This window comes from Pogona vitticeps, chromosome 2, assembly GCF_051106095.1.
Source record: "Pogona vitticeps strain Pit_001003342236 chromosome 2, PviZW2.1, whole genome shotgun sequence".
Classification (NCBI taxonomy): domain Eukaryota; kingdom Metazoa; phylum Chordata; class Lepidosauria; order Squamata; family Agamidae; genus Pogona; species Pogona vitticeps.
Window position 1 is genome coordinate 139,938,691 of NC_135784.1, and position 20,040 is coordinate 139,958,730.

Sequence of the window (20,040 nt, forward strand, 5' to 3'; positions counted from 1 at the left end):
CAATTTAAAAACAGCAGGCAGCATCGGGATCAGCAGAAGCCAAATGCAGTGATGAATAGTCCCTGTTTTCCCCTTTACCCTTCCTTGAGAAAATAGCAAGATGTTTCTGCAGGTAGTCCAGGGAAGGCAGGGTAAGCAGTCTGAGGTTAGGAGCGAAGCAGGAGCTGCCCATAGGGAACCCAACATGGCGGTCGTCCAGCAAGCTGGGATCGGTCGGTGAGGGTCTTCCTTCCACCGCCTCGCCCCAGGAATTTCGCCTTTTTGCTCCAGCAGCAGGGACCACAGATCTCAAAAACAACGCGAGCCCCCACCGCTCGCCCCGGAAAATCTCCCAATTGAGGTTCCAGGCTCCAGACTCCGAGCTCGAAAAAGCTCGGGAGGGGGGGTAAGCGTCCAGCCACCAGCCACCAGCGGTCGATTTTCCACCTCCTGTCGCAAGCCTGGCCGGCAAACCCGTTCTCTGGCAGGCGACCCCCAGGTGATCTTAAAGTCTGGGTCTCCAATGGCGCAGGAACGCCTCAAACGCCAAGCGCCACAAACAGCAAACGGCCACCTTCTTCGGACCGCAAGGCACCCGAGCGTCCGAGCTCCGCTGAAGCCGGGAAGCCCAGATCGGAACTCAGCCACGGCTCCGCGTTTATGCTCCGGCTCCAGCCCGCGGTCCCGCACTCAATCCAGCAGCGAGCCCTCGCAAAAGTGAGGAAAGGGTCCAGAAAGTCGGAGGGAGGGGAGGGAAGGAAAAAGAAAAAAGTGAAAGCGAAGAGAGAAAGGGAAAAAAGGGTGATGAAAATCGCAAGAGGCAAGCCGGCGCGGCGGAGGAGAACGCTAACCGCCCGCTACCGGCGCCATCTTATTTCTAGGCCCCTGTAGCCTGTTCTTTCTTGTTGTTTCAGGGATCTTTTGTTGTTGTTTCAGGGATCTTGAATGATGGGTGATGTTCAAGAACTACGACAGAGACTTGCCGAACATGACATTCTGTCGGTCAACTCAGACTCCAGCACGGAAAACTTTCTGGAGGGAATGGAAATCCAGGAGTCTCTGCTTAGGGCCTTGCCCTGCTCCATGAAAAAGAAGCATTCCCTCAGGTCAGAAGTGAGATCATACTGGAAAACCTAACCAGCACGGTGCCTCCTAACTGTAATGATATGAAACGCCAAGGCACAGGTTGAAACTACATCAGAGTATGTTTCCAGTCAAGGCTTTTATCGCCATTTGCCTGTCTCAGTGAAGGGATTTTACTATCCAATGACATAGTTCACTTCCAATCTTCCTTTTTTCTTTTGTTAACATAGAAAATCCTTTAAAAAAGAACTCATGAAATTATAGCACCACAATGTCTTTTGAGTGGTAGAGCCCCAAGTCTTCTGTCTGGAAGGACCTCCAGTATCTGGCTGGAAAAGTATTTTTATTTTATTTTCTATGCCATCCCATTAGTGTTGCCACTCTCTTGTGTGGTTCACAATATACAAAATCCCCATTCTTCTGGCATAAATGGCAGAAAAGGCCTTTTTCTTAGCGATAGCCTGAGAGCTGTAACTCAGCTGGAGAGGGGCAAAATCCATATTTGATCCTGTGTCATTATTTTGACATAGCCCGGTCTCTCATCCTTATAGCACAAGAGAAGGAAACCTTTACCTCTTTTGATCTATAATTCCCATCAGCTTCAATCAAGATGGCTGATACAGTAGTGAAGTGTTATGAAAGGTGCACTCCAGGGACTTTTGCTGTAGATATCACTGGTGGAACAGAAATGTGCAGTAGATCAGTGAGATACAAGAATATTTATGGGGTGAGGGTGGGAGGGAAGAGAGAGGCTGTCTGAGAAACCAGGATAGAGAAAGGGACCGTGTCTTTGTCTGTGAAATGCATAAGGAGATCCTTAAGGGGATTGTGGACTAGAAGATATGGTCTTCTCCTAACTATATGGCACAAAGCCCCATAGATCTGAAAGTCTCAATCGTATCTTCTTTCAGAAAGTTGTTGAGAGCCTCCCCAGGGAAACATGTATCCTGCTGGGTTGCACTGTGTAAAAGACAGCGCTGGGTGCAGAGGCAGCTTCAAGAAGGCATTTCAAATTTTGCCAGGGTCTTCCAGCTTTGGAAAACGTCTCTGGATGAGGTGGGAGGTAAGCAAGAACCAGTTTTCAGCTTTTAAAGTAAGTCTACAGAGGCAGATTATGAGGGTCCCGTATTGTGAACAGCTGAGGATACAGCTAAAGAGAATGTGGCCGGTTTGAAAATGTTACTTTTGGAAAAGTTGCACATTGGCTAGAGGATTGTGGGAGATGTAGTTTTGAAAAAAAAGTATTTCCAAATCCTAATCCCACGGAACCACTAACGAGGCTGCTGTGAAGCATGGGAGACCTCTAGAGGCTGGTTGGCTGCAAAGGCCATTAAGCACAATATTCTGCTTTTGTGTGGTGGTGGAGGGTAGAGCGGCTATGAGGTGGTAGATTTGTTCTGTTTCAGGGGAAATAATTTTCTTTTCCTGGAAGAAGCTACTCACTCCACTTTATGCTTGGTGATGTGTGTTTTTAAAACACACGAGTGCTTATACTTTGCCAGTGACTGGTGCAGAAACTGAACTAAATACAATGTTCAGCAGGCGGACTCCCCAGTCAGGCCAGGCAAAACTGGCCAAGGGGTAATTCTATATGTGAGGGAGAAGAGGGGCACTGATCCAGGACTGGATTTGCCCTGTGTGTTCTCTTCCCTGTGTCCTCTGATGCCTGTCACTCTGCTTGTCTGCCCGAGTTGCACACACTTGCTGTCTTCTGCCACATTCAGGGAACTTTGGCTCTGGCATCCAGTCCTATTTCACCATCCTGAGATTCCTGCTGCTGGTCAACCTCCTGGCAGTGCTGCTGGCCTCGGGCTTCATATTGTTGCCTCTGGTTACTATTCCTCGTAACGGGGCCATCATTCCTCAAACTCTGGATGCAGGTGAGTCCATCCTTGCACTGTCCAGAGTGGAAGTTTCCCCCAACTTGGCACTAGCATGGCTGGTGGGGAGAGATGATTGGAACTGCAGGTCAACCCGTGTGGTAGGAGCACTCTGTTGGGGGAGGTTGCGCTCATGGTTTCCCCGACATGGCTGCCAGATTAAATCCTCCGCTCTTAGAAGAGCTAATTGAAAGAGTCTCCCTGCCTTTTCTTTATCCTAGGATCTGAGTGTCTGAACTACAGTTGTGGTCTTGGCCATCGACCCACCCGGCAGCGGTTCCAGGACATTTTCACTGGGGAGGTGAGTGCACTGGAAATACAATCTGGGGATGCCCAGGGTGGGGAAAGGAGGCTGCGGAAACAAACACTGCTTCTTTGGCATGTGTAACAACCCCAGACCTACTGGAGAGTGCCACACTTTAACTATGCTGCCACCAACCATTCCCTATAAGGAGTCACACAGACCAGGAATGGATTTTAACACACAAAGGAATAAGGTTTATTTAAATAACCAACAGGGTAAATAAAAAAATCAGGTAAATAGGATAAAGTAACGTGGCATAGTCCCAACCATACACATACAACAGTTTGGTTCACACAGAACACTTTAAAGTAAAGCACAGACCCTGAACCTATCAGTTCTGGCTACCCATAAAGAAACCTGAACCTATCAGGTATGTACAAACTGACACACAGTTGTACTCAGTCTGACACACAGACTCCAACTCCCCACTCTCCACACAAGCTCCACATATATATACAGTACAGCACCTCCCCCTGATGTCCCGCCTTCCACTCCCCATAGGATGGAACTTTCCCTCCAAACCCATGACAGACAGGTACCATCAGTGCTGTATGTAACACCTCCCCTCTTTATAAGTTGTTTTGCAGGGGAAAAGCTAAAGTGCTTTTTTCCAAAAAAACAACCGGGATTAAAACACAAAACAGTTATACATTATAACAAAATACCATACTTACTCTCTAGGTTAAACATAACACTTATGCATTTAAACATTAACATTTACCATACATTAAGTTACCTTTATTAATACAAACCAAGACTGATCAATAAACAGGTACATTTAACTTTTGGTCACCAAATATACATAGTCCATGTTTCTTCGCCGTCTTCACTCTTCGGGTCTTCTTGACAAGGCGTCAGCAACACAGTTCATTGACCCTCTGACCACCTTCACTTCAAAGTCATAATCTTGCAGGTTTAAAGCCCACCTCATAAGTTTACTATTGTGGGTTTTCATTGTCTTTAACCACTGCAGTGGTGAGTGGTCAGTGCACAGAACAAAATGTCTTCCCCAGATGTAAGGTTTGGCCTTCTGAATCGCGTAGACTATGGCCAGGCACTCCTTTTCCACGGTTGCCAAATGTCTCTCACCTTTCTGGAGTTTCCTACTCAGGTAGGACACTGGATGCTGGTCACCATTTTCATCCTCCTGGCAAAGAACTGCTCCTACCCCGCTGTTAGACGCATCGGTGTAGATGATGAACTCCCGGTCGAAGTCTGGAGCACGCAGCACTGGATAATGGATGAGCGCCTGCTTCAACCTCTGGAACGCCTCCTCACAGTCGCTGGTCCATGGGATGCGGTCATCAGCCTTCTTCCGCGTCAGATCGGTCAGCGGAGTTGCTATCTCGCTAAACCTCGGGATGAACTTTCTGTAGTAGCCCACCAACCCAAGAAATGACTTGACTTTTTTCTTGGTGTTGGGTCTGGGCCCATCACGAACAGCTTCTATCTTGGCCTCTAGGGGTTTGATCACTCCTCCCCCTACTATGTGACCCAAGTATTTTATTTCTGGGCTACCCAGCTGCAGTTTGTTCTCTTTGCAGGGCCTAGGCCAAAGCACTTCCTCCCCTGGGTCAAAGTGCCTCTCCCTGGCTTTCTGGTCACCCCAGGCCCTCTGTCTGACCTTCTGAGCTTGCAGGTTTTCTGCTGCTAGCTCTAGGTTTCTCTTCAGGTCAATCATTAAGGTGTCTATGTACGTCACAACATCTTGTGGGTCATCCTGAGTGATCTGCTCCCAATTTTGTTTGATTAAATCAAGTGGCCCTTTCACCCTTCTCCCAAACAAAAGTTCAAACGGACTGAACCCGCTACTGGCTTGTGGCACTGATCGATAAGCAAACAAAAGGGATTGCAGCTTCTGGTCCCAATTGTTTGGATTCTCTGCCAAGTAAGCCCTAATCATGCGCATCAAAGTCCCATTGAACTTCTTCGTTAACCCATTACTTTCGGGGTGATAGGCAGTGGTTTCCTTGTGTTTAATTCCACAAATTTGCCATAACCGTTTCATGAGCTTTGATGTAAACGATGTGCCCAAATCTGTGATTATTTCTGAGGCAAATCCCATCCTGGACATATACCCCACCAAGGCATCTGCCACTGTGTTAGTTTCGATGTTAGTCAAGGGAATGGCTTCAGGGTACCTCGTGGCATGGTCCACAATGGTGAGAATGAACCGGTTCCCCCTCTTTGTGGCCTTGGGCAAAGGTCCCACAATATCCACTCCTATACATTTAAACGGGGTGTCACTCACAGGCAAAGGGCACAACTTCGCTTTGGTCCTGTCACGGTTATTCCCCTGCCTCTGACACACATCACATTGTTTACAGAACTCCTTGATCTGCTTCCCTATTTCAGGCCAGTAAAAATTCTGTGTGATTCTCTGCTGTGTTTTGTTCACCCCTAAGTGCGCAGCAAACATGTCAGAGTGCCCCCTTTGTAAGATCATGGGGCAATACTTTTCAGGTACCACTAGCTGACTTCTGATCCCATCTCCCCCTTTTGAGATATTCATCAGGGTCTCTCTATATAAAATTCCCTTTTTCTCGTGAAATCTCGTTGGGGCTTCCGGTGTTAGCTGGGTGTCTGTCACCTGTTCAAAACACTTTCGGAGAGTGGCGTCTGCCTTTTGCTCTTGGCCAAATTTGCTGTCTGTGGTTAAGGTTTCCACCACAGCTTCGGAACTTTCCCCACCTGCTTCCGTCTCGGGCTCTTCAGTACCCCCCTGAACTGCCCCCGTGGTGGCTTGTGAGCGTGTAATCACTAGCACCCGTTTCACATGTTCAGCCAGGTCATTTCCCACGAGCACGGCTGCTGGCAGAGTCGATGAAATCGCTAGCCGCCAAACTCCCCTCCAGCCTTGAAAGCTCACAGGTACCTCAGCTACTGGCAGTGAGATCACCTGCCCCTCAATCCCTGCCACCTTCAGGCTTTCATTTGGGATTATATACTCCCTAGGAATAATGTCTGGATGGCACAGGGTCACCTGGGAACAAGTATCCCTTAGCCCCCTATACTGATGGTCAAGTATTCCTCCGTCCACCCCTGCGGTCTCAAACAACTGCGAATCTGTCCTCACTAGTAAGCAGCGCTTGACCTCCACAAGAGGACCATTTTCCCCAGCCTGATCAGCAGATGTAACTGTTCCAGATTGAGTAACCATGGCAACAGGCTCCCTCAATGGCAAGGAGCTTTGCTCTGTCTGGACACAGAACACAGCTTTTGGCTTGGTTCCACTCAAATCATGAGGCAAATTTCCCTTTAGCTGCTTTAATTTCTCACACTCTGAGATTAGATGGCCCTTTCCTTGACAGAAATAACATTTTCTGCTGTATTTTGAGTCTTTCTCATCTGGTTTTGGTTTTCCCTCCAAAATCTGAGGTCTTTGTGGTTTCATGTCTGAGGGCTTCCCTTCAACATGGGCCCCTCCCCCTTGCTGGCTTTTCCCTGGTCCCTGAGAGTACTTGCTGTAGGTTTCTTTGGGTTTACCTCCAGATTTCCCCTCAGCACCTAAGGGCTTTCTTATTTGGTAAATAAAATCTGCGATCTCTGCCGCCTCTGTCACAGATTTCGGTTTCCTCTCCCTCACCTGGAACTTCAGTTCCCCATGCAGGACTGAATAAAACTGTTCCAGCGCTATCAGGTCTTTGAGCTGCTGGAAGGTCTCTGTCCCCTCCTGAGACAGCCATTTCTCTAGCAGCCTCACCAGTTGGGCCCCCACTTGGGTAAAAGTCTGCTCTGGTTTCTTTGTGAGTGACCTGAATCTTTGCCTCAGCTGTTCCGCATTTATCCCATGTCTGGCAAACACCAGTTTTTTAAACTCAGCGAAATCTTTCATCAGTTCCACTGGCATCTCTGCATAGACTTCTGCCAGGCTGCCACTGATTAAATATCGCATAATGGTCATCTTCTCAGTTTCCCTTACTGAGAAGTCCACAAACGCTCTTTCCACGAGGGAAAAGAACACCTCAGGGCAATCTCCCTTGTGGTACACAGGGAATTTCTTCAGGTCAGTTTTAGACAATTGGCCCACCTCAGAATCTCTATTGTTATTATTGTTCTGGTTCATCATTTCCAATTTTCTTAACTCAAATGCCATCCTTTCTTTTTCCAGAGCAATTTTCTCTCTCTCCCTCTCCATTTCAAACGCCATTCTTTCTCTCGCTAATCTTTCCTCCATTTCCCTCACCCTCAGCTCATGCTGTTGGGCTAGGCGCATTCTTCTGAGTTCTGGGTTCTGTTCTCCCGTGCTCTCATCCTGCACTGAGCCAAATTCTTCCTCAGAACCTTGGTCTACCTGTGGTTCCCTCACTTCACCCATTTCTGCCATTTGGCTTCGAGTCAAGGGCATAATCCCCCCCAGAACAGGCTGCCTTCAAAAGTCAAGCCTCAAAATAAAGCGACGACTTTTTTCCTTTTGCCTCAGAAACAGCCTTCTATAGATTGCTGCTGTTCCTTCAGCACTAACTTGCAACTGTTGCCAGGCAGAATCCACCCCCTCTGCTAGGCCTCTCAGCAGACAGGCTAGATCACTGTTACTTCACACAGCTTTGCCTCAGCCCTTTCCCGCCAAAACGGGTTGCCTCAGAGCTCCCTAATCTAGTCCCCAATCTGAGTTCGCACGTTCTTCCACTAGCCTACCTCCCCGTGAGGTAAGCCTAGAAGATTACCTACGCGCTCTCAGATTTTCCCTGACTAGACCCCCCTTGCTCTGGGCACACTTGCCAAGGCTTTGCTGGACCACTGGACAACTGGATCAGTCGTATCCCACACGCTGGACACCAATCAATGTAACAACCCCAGACCTACTGGAGAGTGCCACACTTTAACTATGCTGCCACCAACCATTCCCTATAAGGAGTCACACAGACCAGGAATGGATTTTAACACACAAAGGAATAAGGTTTATTTAAATAACCAACAGGGTAAATAAAAAAATCAGGTAAATAGGATAAAGTAACGTGGCATAGTCCCAACCATACACATACAACAGTTTGGTTCACACAGAACACTTTAAAGTAAAGCACAGACCCTGAACCTATCAGTTCTGGCTACCCATAAAGAAACCTGAACCTATCAGGTATGTACAAACTGACACACAGTTGTACTCAGTCTGACACACAGACTCCAACTCCCCACTCTCCACACAAGCTCCACATATATATACAGTACAGCACCTCCCCCTGATGTCCCGCCTTCCACTCCCCATAGGATGGAACTTTCCCTCCAAACCCATGACAGACAGGTACCATCAGTGCTGTATGTAACAGCATGTAACTAGAGTTCAGGGTCAGAGAAGACAAAAGAGGGGTAGACATAGAATAACACAAAAGAAAAAAAATTGACCTAGAGCTAGACTGAGAGGAGCCTTTTGGATTCAAGGTGATTTCAGGGCCTCGTTGTCCTGTGAACCTGCCTTTGCTATACTCCAGGTTTCTGATTTAGAAACCCCCAATGATGGCTTTTCATGCAGGACTGGGATTCCTCCAGGACTGGAGGAATCCCAAACCGGAATTAAGATTGCCGGAAGAAATATCAACAACCTCCGATATGCAGATGATACCACTCTGATGGCAGAAAGTGAGGAGGAATTAAGGAACCTTGTAATGAGGGTGAAAGAGGAGAGCGCAAAAAAAATGGTCTGAAGCTCAACATAAAAAAAACTAAGATCATTGCCACTGGTCTCATCACATCCTGGCAAATAGAAGGGGAAGATATGGAGGTAGTGACAGATTTTACTTTCTTGGGCTCTATGATCACTGCAGATGGGGACAGTAGCCACGAAATTAAAAGACGCCTGCTTCTTGGGTGGAAAACAATGACAAACCTTGACAGCATCTTAAAAAGCAGAGACATCACCTTGCCAATAAAAGTCCGAATAGTCAAAGCTATGGTTTTTCCTGTCGTGATGTATGGAAGTGAGAGCTGGACCATAAAGAAAGCAGACGCCAAAGAACTGATGCCTTTGAATTGTGGTGCTGGAGGAGGCTCTTGAGAGTCCCCTGGAGAACAAACCTATCCATTCTAAAGGAAATCAAGCCTGAGTGCTCCCTGGAAGGACAGATCCTGAAGCTGAGGCTCCAGTACTTTGGCCATCTCATGAGGAGAGAAGACTCCCTGGAAAAGACCCTGATGTTAGGAAAGTGTGAGGGCAAGAGGAGAAGGGGACGACAGAGGATAAGATGGTTGGACAGTGTCATCGAAGTGACCTACATGAATTTGGCCCAGCTCCAGGAGGCAGCGGAAGACAGGAGGGCCTGTCGTGCTCTGGTCCATGGGGTCACGAAGAGTCGGGCACGACTAAACGACTAAACAACAACAACAACAAAATGATGGATTTGCTCAACCTGCAAGCGTCAGAGCGTCTCACTATTCTGCTGGTTTTTCATTTCCTCCCATGTCTCATTCTTAGGGCTCTCTGGAGTGTTCCTACCTGTTTTATGGGGCTTATAGTGTGGGAGAAAATGATGACCGCCACTATCTTGTGCGCCTAGCGTACCTCTTTAGCATCTTGGGATACCTCGTTGCCTGCTTCATATGGATCTTCCAGCGGTGAGTGGGGTGGGGTGGACCAGCCAGAATTTAAATGGGGATGAAGATGTGGGGTTAAAGGGGCAGGAAAGCTATATGTCAAGGGCTTCAGGAAAGAAAGGGATTAGGATACAGTATGCATTATGCTACCGTGGGCAATGTGAACCTTTGGGCTGCATACAGCCATCCCCCTAGTCCGCCTTCCTCTCCCATAGCCCCGTGCCCTGCTATTTTTTAAAAAACGTTTGGTCAAAAAGTCTTCTTGAGGAGCAGGCTTGCCATGTTCGTGGGTGTGTGTGATAAAAATGGGAATGCCAAATTGCTCTTTGCAGCCACTAGAGGGCATAAGAGGGAGTTTTTCCAACAGAAAGAAAGAAAGAAAGAAAGAAAGAAAGAAAGAAAGAAAGAAAGAAAGAAAGAAAGAAAGAAAGAAAGAAAGAAAGAAAGAATGAATGAATGAATGAATGAATGAATGAATGAATGAATTTAGGTGGGATGCATGGAAGTGAATGTTGTTCTCCAAAGATTGGGATGGACACATGCAACCCCCAGACCTCTTTTAAGTCACCTACATAATAGATCTACACCTGGTCTATTTCAAATGCTAACTTCTTTCTGTGGTATCTCAGGAGGCAGGCCGCTCGGCATATCACACATTGAGTTATGAGTAGGGGAAGGATTTCTCTGACATATCATTTCCCCCCCTACAACATATGTTTGAGCTTATGGGTGGGTTTGAGTAATCTGGTGAGAAAGGCCGGATGACTCATAAACATGTTTGAATTTGCTTATGGGTTCAAGGGTAGGCATGTGGAGAAAATATGAAATATCATAGAAATCCTCCCCCTAGTTATGAGAAATAACACAACTTATCCAAGAAGGAATTAAATTCTCTGGAAGGAAATAATGCTTTTCTGTTGGGACTGGAGCCTATCCCAGCACTTAATAATTCTCACAGCTGGAAATATTCTACTTGGCTGATACGGTGAGGAAAGTCTCTTTCACTTTATTTTTAATTCCCTACCTTTTCTGCAACAAGGCTAACAGTTGCAGGTCTGTCTGTTAATCTCAAGAAGGCTGAGCAGTCTCATTATAACAGGAATGAATACTCATAATTATCCTCCAGCAGCAATATGCTAGACCTCTGATCCGCAATATGCTGCTGGAAGATAATTATGAGAATGCATTCCTGTTATAATAAGACTGCTCAGCCTTCTTGAGATTAACAGACAGAACGATTTCCCACTGGATCTCATTAACACAGGCAGTTTGTGCTCTTGTAGGGTATGTCTGCTTCTCCTCGTGCTATGGGGTGAGATGCCCTCTGCTCAAAATACAGGTTGCTCATGTTCCTTAGGAAAAGAAGTTCTTGTTGAGGTACTTTAAAACCATTTCACTTAACTGCCTGTCACATTTCTGATCCTTGATGGTCCTTCTCCTGGTAGAATCACAGAACTGTAGATTTGAAAGGTAGACTAGGGGGTTTTGTAGCATGCTTTTTTTCTCTTCCAATAGCACAACTTGGCTGGGGATGATGGGAGCTGCAACACATCTGGAGAGCTCCAGGTTGGGGAAGACTGTGCCAAACTATTCCTATATTCTGACTTGCACCATTCCCTCCTCAAAATTGATTTGTCTATTTTCATTGTAATACCATATCTATTCCAGATTGAGTCACACCCTTTGGGCTGAATTCCAGGTCGTGACACCTTCTTTTCCTATCCAATGAATCATCGTTTTAGAGTGAAGGAACTATTTTGCTTGGAGAAAGATCTTGCTTGTCTGTTACTGTCTCCTTTGCTGCCCGGTTATCTAGGATTGTGGCCAGCTTCATGAACTGGCAGATACTGCAGTGGGGATTCAAGCCGCATGTCAGTGCCAGGATTTTTACTGAATGGGATTTCTGCATCCAAAGCCCTGAGGCAGCTGCCCTCAAACAGAGAAGTATTTACAATGGCCTCAAGGTACGTAATGTTTGCTCGTGGGATGTAGTGATAATTTGGTCCCCACCTCAAAGTTCCATCCATTAATTGTTTGTTTATTTTATTTCATCTTATTTGCTTCATTTGTACAACACCTTAACTCTCCTAACTGCACCCACATTTCTAGCAAATGTGTAGGAAGCCCTTGCTTCAATGGGTATGGTGCCCTGACAATCAAGTTGTGAGAGGGAATGTGCAGGAAGTCCTGTTTCTTCAGAAGCTAAGCTAGACTTCTGATCCATAAGCTGCCCTTTTTGAAATCGTTCCTTAGCTGTTGGACTCCTTTAGATTTGATCTCGAGTTGAGCATCAGATATCTCCTAGTAAAGAAGAATGTGATTATGCTTGGACTTTTTGGGCCACTGACTTTTACTGGATCGTCCAAGATTCATTTAGTCCAGGATCCTGTCTTCTATTTTAAAATCCCTCTAGTAACTCACCTCCAAAGAGGACAGGAAAATTATGGCTCTCTCCCATGGTTGTTGAGATTCTGGTATTCTGAAGGTGGTGTTTTTGATGGTCTTGTCCTACAGCAACTGGTCTCATCCCAAGGCCACGTAAGATATTGGCTTACACAATATCTTGTGGCAGCAAATTGCACCATTCAGTTATGTGCTCTGTGAAGAAGTACTTCCTTTTGCTTGTTCACTATTCAACTTCACAGATGACCCCGGGAGCCACCTCTGTCATAAACAATGGCTTGAAACAAAGTTCAGAGAATGGCTGAGTCTCCAAGTCTGCCACGCCAGCCGATTCCATTCCTTACCTGGAGTTTCTGTCTTTTCTTGTTTGCTTATTTGTAAGAAGGGGCAGCAGCAATGAATTATTTTGGTGAAATGGGCAAGAAAGATCTATGGCAGGGGCTGGGCAAAAACTCTGGCCCTCTAGATGTTGTTGAGCTAAAACTAAGGCTCTCCATGGTTAGTTTGTAGGGATATTAAAGGAGAATTTAATTCAAATCTTGGAATCTTTGTTTCCACCTCAAGGGACTCTCCCATGAGATTGTAAAAGAATGTATAGTTTAGGTGGGCACAAAATATAGGACATAAAATTGATATTGATCAACGGTTGCAAATATGGAAAAATAATATAAAGCTCACAAAATCGGTAAATTTTAAGGAGAACATATATGTTTTATAGGTAGTATATGACTCCAAATAAATTGTCAAAGATTTATACAGAGGTCTCAAATGTGTGTTTGGAAGTGTGAAGCACAAGAGGGAAGCTTTTATTATATGTGGCGTACTTGTAGAGAAGCGAAACAGTACCGGTTAAGGTTCCTCTAGACAATTTGCCCAGTCATGTCCAGTTCTAAGGGGCAGTGCTCATCCCCATTTCCAGGCCACGGAGTCAACATTTGTCTGTAGACAGTTTCCGTGGTCACGTGGCCAGCGTGACTAGACATAAAATGCCATTACCTTCCCACCATAGTGGTACCTATTTATCTACTCGCATTTTTACATGCTTTTGAACTACTACGTTGGCAGGAGCTGGGATAAGCGATGGGAGCTCACTCAGTCGCATGGATTCGAACCCTGATCTTCCAGCCTTGCAGCCCAGAGGCTTTCTGTAGTTTAACCCACAGCGCCACCACGTCCCACCATAGCAGTACACAAAGCAATATTTTTTGTAACATAGCAGTACATGTTTTGTTACAAAAAATATCGCTTTGTAATGTAGCACTAACCCCAGAATTGTTTTTACTGAACATTATACCAGATAATATAGATAAGACAAAGAATTATCTAGTCATATACATAGTCACTGCAGCCAGAATTCTTTATGCTAAGAACCAGAAGAAATTGGAGATACTGAAACAAGAGGAGCTCCTTGAGAAGATACGGGAAGTGGCAGAAATGGATATACTGTACTATCGGAAGTGTTGAAAGACTATCCAATACAAAAGGCAACTGAATGATGGGATTTTTTATATAAATGGCTTGAGTCAGTAGATAGAACTTGAGTAACATAGAATTAAACTAAGATGTAATTGTAAGTAGGAATCTACTTTCAAAGGTAGAAAGGCGAAAAGTGGACTTGATATTGCAACGCGAACAAGCAGGATTTGCTGACGGTACATTTTGTATTCTGCTCCCCCCTCCTTATTTTTTCCCCACATCCCCCGTTACCTTCTGTATTCCTTACCTTATCCCCAGCTTTAAAATAAAATATTTTTTTTTTAAAAAAGGGATTCTCCCTAGAGCTACAAAGGATGATGTTGCTTGTTGTTTCAGCCACTCTTTCTACCCTCTGCTTACTGTGTATCTTCAGCCCTCAAGACTATGGCTTTGTGGAAACATGTGCAGGCGTACTTGAGTAGCCAGATAGCCTCTTCCCATTGCTGTTTAAACTTTGAGAAGAAGCTACTCATCAGCACAGTGGTTGATTCTATTTACGTATTTCGGCAGATGGACTTGGCAGAGCAGATTCGACATTTGCAGAACCAGCAGAGGACGCGGAAGCAGCTAGCTCAGCTCTACCTGCTGCGCCTGCTGATCAATGCAGTTGTTTTGCTATTGATGGCCACTGCTTTCTATTTCATCCACTTGGCCACTGAGTCTTCCCAGGGCGACAGTCAGGTAGGACAACTTTCACTTTCTCCTTGCCTTGGTTAGCGCCAGGCTGAGATTTGGGGTAGCTAATTCCCAGTGTGGTGTAGTGAACAGGGTGATGAACTTGGAACATGGTTCAAATCCTCACTTGCTCATGGAAACCCACCAGGGGAGTGAAACTGGTAAAACCACTTGTTTGTTTGTTTTATGTTTACCCCCTGATAAGGGGATACTATATAATTAGCATATAACCTATGCTAATTAAAATATGATTGAATAATTAAAAGTGAGTGTGACGGACAGGCCAGAAACCACATCCGTCCATCACAATGGAACACTGATTCAGTAGCCAATGGTTGTGCAGGAGGGCGGAACCAAGGAATATAAGAAGAGAATGGAGGACAGTTATAATCAGAGTTTTGGTTAGCCAGGAGTTAGGGATTTCAGTTAGTGATGATATAGGACAGTTAGTTAGGGAAAGAGGTAGTTGGAAGAATTGTTTTGGGAAGAAACCCTTGGATAGAAACGTATAAGAGAACAATGAAAACTATAAGAAATAAATAAATTGTTTTAAAGTGATTGAAACTAAATACAAAGTAACCAGCATATTTACAAGTTAAATGAAGTTTAATGAATATTAAATACAATACCATCTATGATTTCCTTGAGTCTTAAATATGTTATATTTGACACGTCTGATTCTGTGGTCCTAACTGGTAACTGAGGACGGATTTCCTCTGGTGGCATTGGAAACAGAGACAAAGAAATTGTCATGCCCGAAGGCAAATCTGTTTGTTAGGGAGAACATATAGAGGAGCTGGGTGTATGTGACAGTGAGTAAACATTAAAAACTATCTTAACTTTAAAAAGGCATTCAGGGACTTTATCATGATTGTTAAAAGCCTGCCTGAAAAGATGGTTCTTCAGCTGTCCGCAGAAGAATAAAGGGGCGCGGGACAGCCTGATCTCCTGAGGGAGAGTATTCCATGACCTGGGAGCTGCCACAGAGAAGGCCCTCTTGTCCCCATCAGCTGCGCCTTGAAAGCCCTATTAGGACTGCTATAAGTTAATTCCGTCAGCTCAGAATACATACCCACAGGCTCAAAATCTGAAGGTAAGGTGTCTACTCCCTGGTTTTAAGTCCCTGAGGACAACTGATGGAGCTGGGCCAGGGTTTTGGGGTTAGATCTGGAGACCCAAATCTGGAGATCTGTTACAGGTAACCTATCATTGCAGTTGATGTCAGGTTAGTGTTCCAGAGAAGTGATTCAGGCAGACTTCATGTCTGAGAAATCAGTCTCACAGACAGAATGTGCTTATATTCTGAAGACTAGGCACAAACTAAAGCAAGCTGATCGGCAAATTATAAGAGGTGTGAAAAGTTGTTGCTGCTGCTGTGACACAACGGCACATAACCAGTACTTCAGGAATTCCCTCTTCTAATGTCAGGTTGCCTGTAATGTATTGTTTGGCCCTGACCAGCAGCAGGAAGAAGGGACCACTCAAAAATGACAGTAAGTAAGAAAGAAAAGTTCCTGGAATCCAGACATTTCATGCTGTCTGCCAACCTCAAAGCCTGGTGTTGAATGTCCTTCTTTCATGTGTGTTGGAAGACAGATTTAAGGCCTAATCATTCACAGTTACAAATAACTTGCTATATTAAGGATTAAACCAGATGTGATATGACCGCTTTGTTGAAAAAAAAAACACCTCCGGCTACTTATGTGGCCCCCAAGCATCCCATAATACATTTGTGTAGTCTTTGCCATAAGTTCCTCTGGGCTAAATCCAATGGCTATTCCTAAGAGGCACCAACTTGCCTTGAGTTGAAGGTAAATGTACCAGCATTAATTCCTTTTTGCAAGAAGATATTCTTTCAAAGTTTGCCAGTCCTTGCACAAGATATCTCTAGGCTGGCTCTGCAATAGGATCGCTACTGAACATATACTGAGTCTTTGGGAATGTAACTGTATGCCCCTTCTTGCGTGTTCTATGTTCACAAACAGTGTCTCACCCTAACCTACTTTTGCACTTCGAACAGGATGCAGCCCGTCTTGGCGTGTTGAGTCAGTACTTGCCACCTGTGACCATCTCCGCAGTCAATATTCTCCTGCCATTTGTTTTTCATGCCTTGGCCCAGCTGGAGGGCTACTCTCCCAACACTGAAGTCAACCTCACCCTGGTCAGGTAGGGTGTTTCTGTCTTTTTTTAAAAAAAATTTATTTTAATTTAAAAGTACAAAAAATACAAAAAAATACGAAAAATACAAAATACCTACTACTACAAAAAAAACCCTATAAATTACGAGACTATAAATTACAAAACATAACAGTGCACCCATCACCCTCAGGACTAGCATTACGCTTCTTTCCATCCATTTTCATTCCAAAATTTCAATGTTTCTTCACTCGGTGTATACCCCCTCCCTCTCCGAAATACATGTTCTAAAAATACGTTCCATATTTTTTAAAAGTCATTATTTTTCATTTGGCCCCTGCTTATTTTCATATCACATGTCAGTTTATCATTAATAGCCATGTCTCACAATTCTCTATACCATTCCTCAAGGTTAAATTGATTTTCATTTCTCCAATTCCTTGCCATAATTATCCTTACAGCCGTAATCATTATTATTATTAAATCCTTATTTTCATTCACCAATTGATCTTTACTCAAATTCAATAAGGCTGTTATTGGGGACATTGAAATATTCAATCCCATTATTTCAGTTATTTCCTTAAATATTACTTTCCATTCTTTCTTTCTTTTTTCACATAGCCACCACATATGTAAATATGTCCCCTTCTCTTTTTTACAACTCCAACATAATGATGACACAGTTTTATCCATCATATTCATTTTGACCGGCGTTAAATACCACCTCCATATTACTTTATAGCAGTTTTCTTTTATCCTTACTGACATGTACTTCATAATTCTCTGATCCCATATTTTATCCCATTCTTCTCCTATTACTTCTTCATCCAAATCATTTTGCCATTGCATTTTTAACCCTACAGTACCCTGTTCTACTTGATTTAATAATTTATATATTTGACTTACTGTTCCTTTTCTTTCTGTTTTTTTCCTCTGATTTCAATCTTTTTTCTATAATTTCTTCAAATTTTGTCATTTCTCTACCTTTCCCTTCTTTAGTATACCATTCTCTTGTCCACTTTTCTAATTGAATTAGATTTAACCATGAATACCCTTCTCCCCCTAATATCTTTTTTATATCCCCTTTTTCTTTTATCTTCTCTGTCCAGTCTTTTAATCTACTTATCTGTTTGCTTTTTAATACATTCTTTAAGTTTTTTAAATTTTCTGGAAAATTCCTTAAATCAACTACCTGAGATAAAGGAGATATCGGTGGACTCAATACCTCTCTAAATTCCTTCCAATTTTCCAACATGTTTATTAAAAACGGATTTTTGATCTTTTTTATCCCTTCTGCAATTTTTTTTAAACAAGATACTTTCCACAGTTTCTTGTATTCCTTCCGTCTCAATATCCATCCAAATTAAATTTTTATTATCCTTAATTATATCTGGGATATGTCTAAGCTGATTCACTACATAGTATAATTTCATGTTAGGGTGTTTCTGTCTGAGTGGGACCAGATACGTTATTGGGGAGAAAGTAGAGTTTTCCTTGTAGATCCTTGAATGATTCTGAGTAGCAGAATGTGATTATGCTATTTTAGTTCTGAGGGGTCTCTCTCTAAATTTGGCCAGTGGGTGGGAGGGTGGGGGGCACACCAAGTCCAGAACTCCTTGTCAGCAATATGGCAGTGAAAGATTTAAGGAGACTAAATGATCAGGAAAGGATTGATACGTTTGCTGTCACACATAACTTTGGCAGAGGAAGCACTCAGCCCTCTCGAAATATTCTAATTCCAGTAAACTCCTTATTTTAAAAGGACATGCCTTTCTGTAATCATGACAGTAACATTTTTTCAGTGTATGCAACAACAACAACAACAACAACAACATTTTATTCACAAACAAGGAAGATGACAACAGTGATATCCCGGCACATGGATGATGAACAAAACAAAATCTGTCTGTCTGCCTACAATACATTATAATTTAATATATTCACTGCGACGACTGGTTCAAAAATGTACTGTAGAACTTTGGAAAAATTTACAGCAGTTATAAAAGGCTCTGTCAGGTGGGTAACTCTGGCAAAACTAGGGGCCAGTTTTCTTCCCTGGGAACCTTCCAGGAGCTGCACAGATTGAAAAAACAAAAACAAAAAACAAAAGCCAGAAAATGAAGCTACCGTGGTTGAATACCCACTCCAGTTTCCAGAGAATGCTATTTCGAGGGTGTTAAACAGTTCAGGTGGGGACTGTGGCCCTTTTAAAAGTGACTTCCTGGAGACTTCTAGGTGTGGGTAACTTACTTTTTTTGATGAAAAATAGAAAAGGCTTGAAGGAGTATCTTTGCCCCCTCCTTTGCTATGTAATACTAATACTAATACTAATACTAATACTAATACTAATACTAATACTAATACTACTACTACTACTACTACTACTACTACTACTACTACTACTACTACTACTACTACTACTACTACTACTACTACTACTACTACTACTAATAATAATAATAATAATAATAATAATAATAATAATAATAATAATAATAATAATTGTGTGCCATCAGAACAATTCTAACTAATGGTGACCCTTTCCAGGGTTTTCTAGGTAGACAATACTGTGTGTGTTTTGTGCTGTCATGTCAAAACCAACTTATCGTGACCCTAATAGGGCTTTCAAGGTAAGTGAGATTTTTAAGGAGTGTTTTTACCAGTTCCACACACACCCAGTGAGTTTCCATGGCTAAGTGGGGATTTGAACCCTGTTCTCCAGTGTCCTGGTCCACTATACCACACGGAGAAACCCAGATAATACTACATTAGACCAAAAAAATAGAAATGCATAAATATTTATTTCATTATTCCTGTCATATTATTATGGCATAATTTAAATGGCCAGATAATATTTTACAATTACAATAAAAGGGAAGGGAGCAGAACCCTCCAATTTTTTGTATATAAACCTTATCTCTGTACACAGCCTAAGCACAGGCAAGAACACATGAGAAAGGGGAACTGATGCAGACACTTGTTTATTAACCAGCTGATGATCTACCATAGTGAGCATGTACCTGACATGCTTGCTTGTTTGTGTCATCTTAACAAACAGTGAGGGAAACTTAGCTATTAGATACATTTAGGGATTGTACATGGTTGTCTGGATCCATTTATGGTCAGGCAGGAATATCTCGCACATTGAGGTGTGGAGCTTGGAAACATTCCCCTTTTGGGACTAGAAGCCTGAGCATCTCTGCAGCCAGCATGGCCAGCTTGAGAGAATGCTGGGGACTATTGTCCAGAAAAGAAAAAAATCTAGTTTGGCCAGGGTATATGGTGGCAGTCGTTGGACAGAACAGTGGAGCACAGGCCCAGAACCTGTCCTCTCTTGTGTCCTCTGGCAGGTGTGTCATCCTGAAGCTGTCCAGCCTGGCTATGTTCCTGTTCTTCCTGGGCCGCCAGATCCTCTGCTTGGGGGCCAGCAGTACTCCCCAGTGCCAGCCGTGTGGTTACAACAAAGTCTATCAGGTATTCAAACTGGACTTTTCGTTTTCAGATGACATACAATAATATTCAAAAGCAAGACTTCAGACGGCCAGTTGCCCTGATGCTGGGACAAGCTGTAATCTG

At 43.8% G+C, this 20,040-nt stretch overlaps 1 protein-coding gene across 1 annotated transcript in view; it reads left to right on the top strand.

Moving 5' to 3' along the window:
• Window positions 1-20,040, top strand: part of TMC8 (transmembrane channel like 8) — a 34,267-nt gene that overhangs the window by 6,926 nt on the left and 7,301 nt on the right. Inside the window, exons 4-12 of the mRNA XM_072990673.2 lie at window positions 916-1,085; window positions 1,974-2,125; window positions 2,787-2,942; window positions 3,164-3,243; window positions 9,656-9,795; window positions 11,591-11,738; window positions 14,164-14,334; window positions 16,349-16,494; window positions 19,815-19,938. Coding sequence (XP_072846774.2) covers window positions 925-1,085; window positions 1,974-2,125; window positions 2,787-2,942; window positions 3,164-3,243; window positions 9,656-9,795; window positions 11,591-11,738; window positions 14,164-14,334; window positions 16,349-16,494; window positions 19,815-19,938 — 1,278 coding nt within the window. The 5' untranslated portion in view covers window positions 916-924. The remainder of the gene's footprint in view (window positions 1-915; window positions 1,086-1,973; window positions 2,126-2,786; window positions 2,943-3,163; window positions 3,244-9,655; window positions 9,796-11,590; window positions 11,739-14,163; window positions 14,335-16,348; window positions 16,495-19,814; window positions 19,939-20,040) is intronic.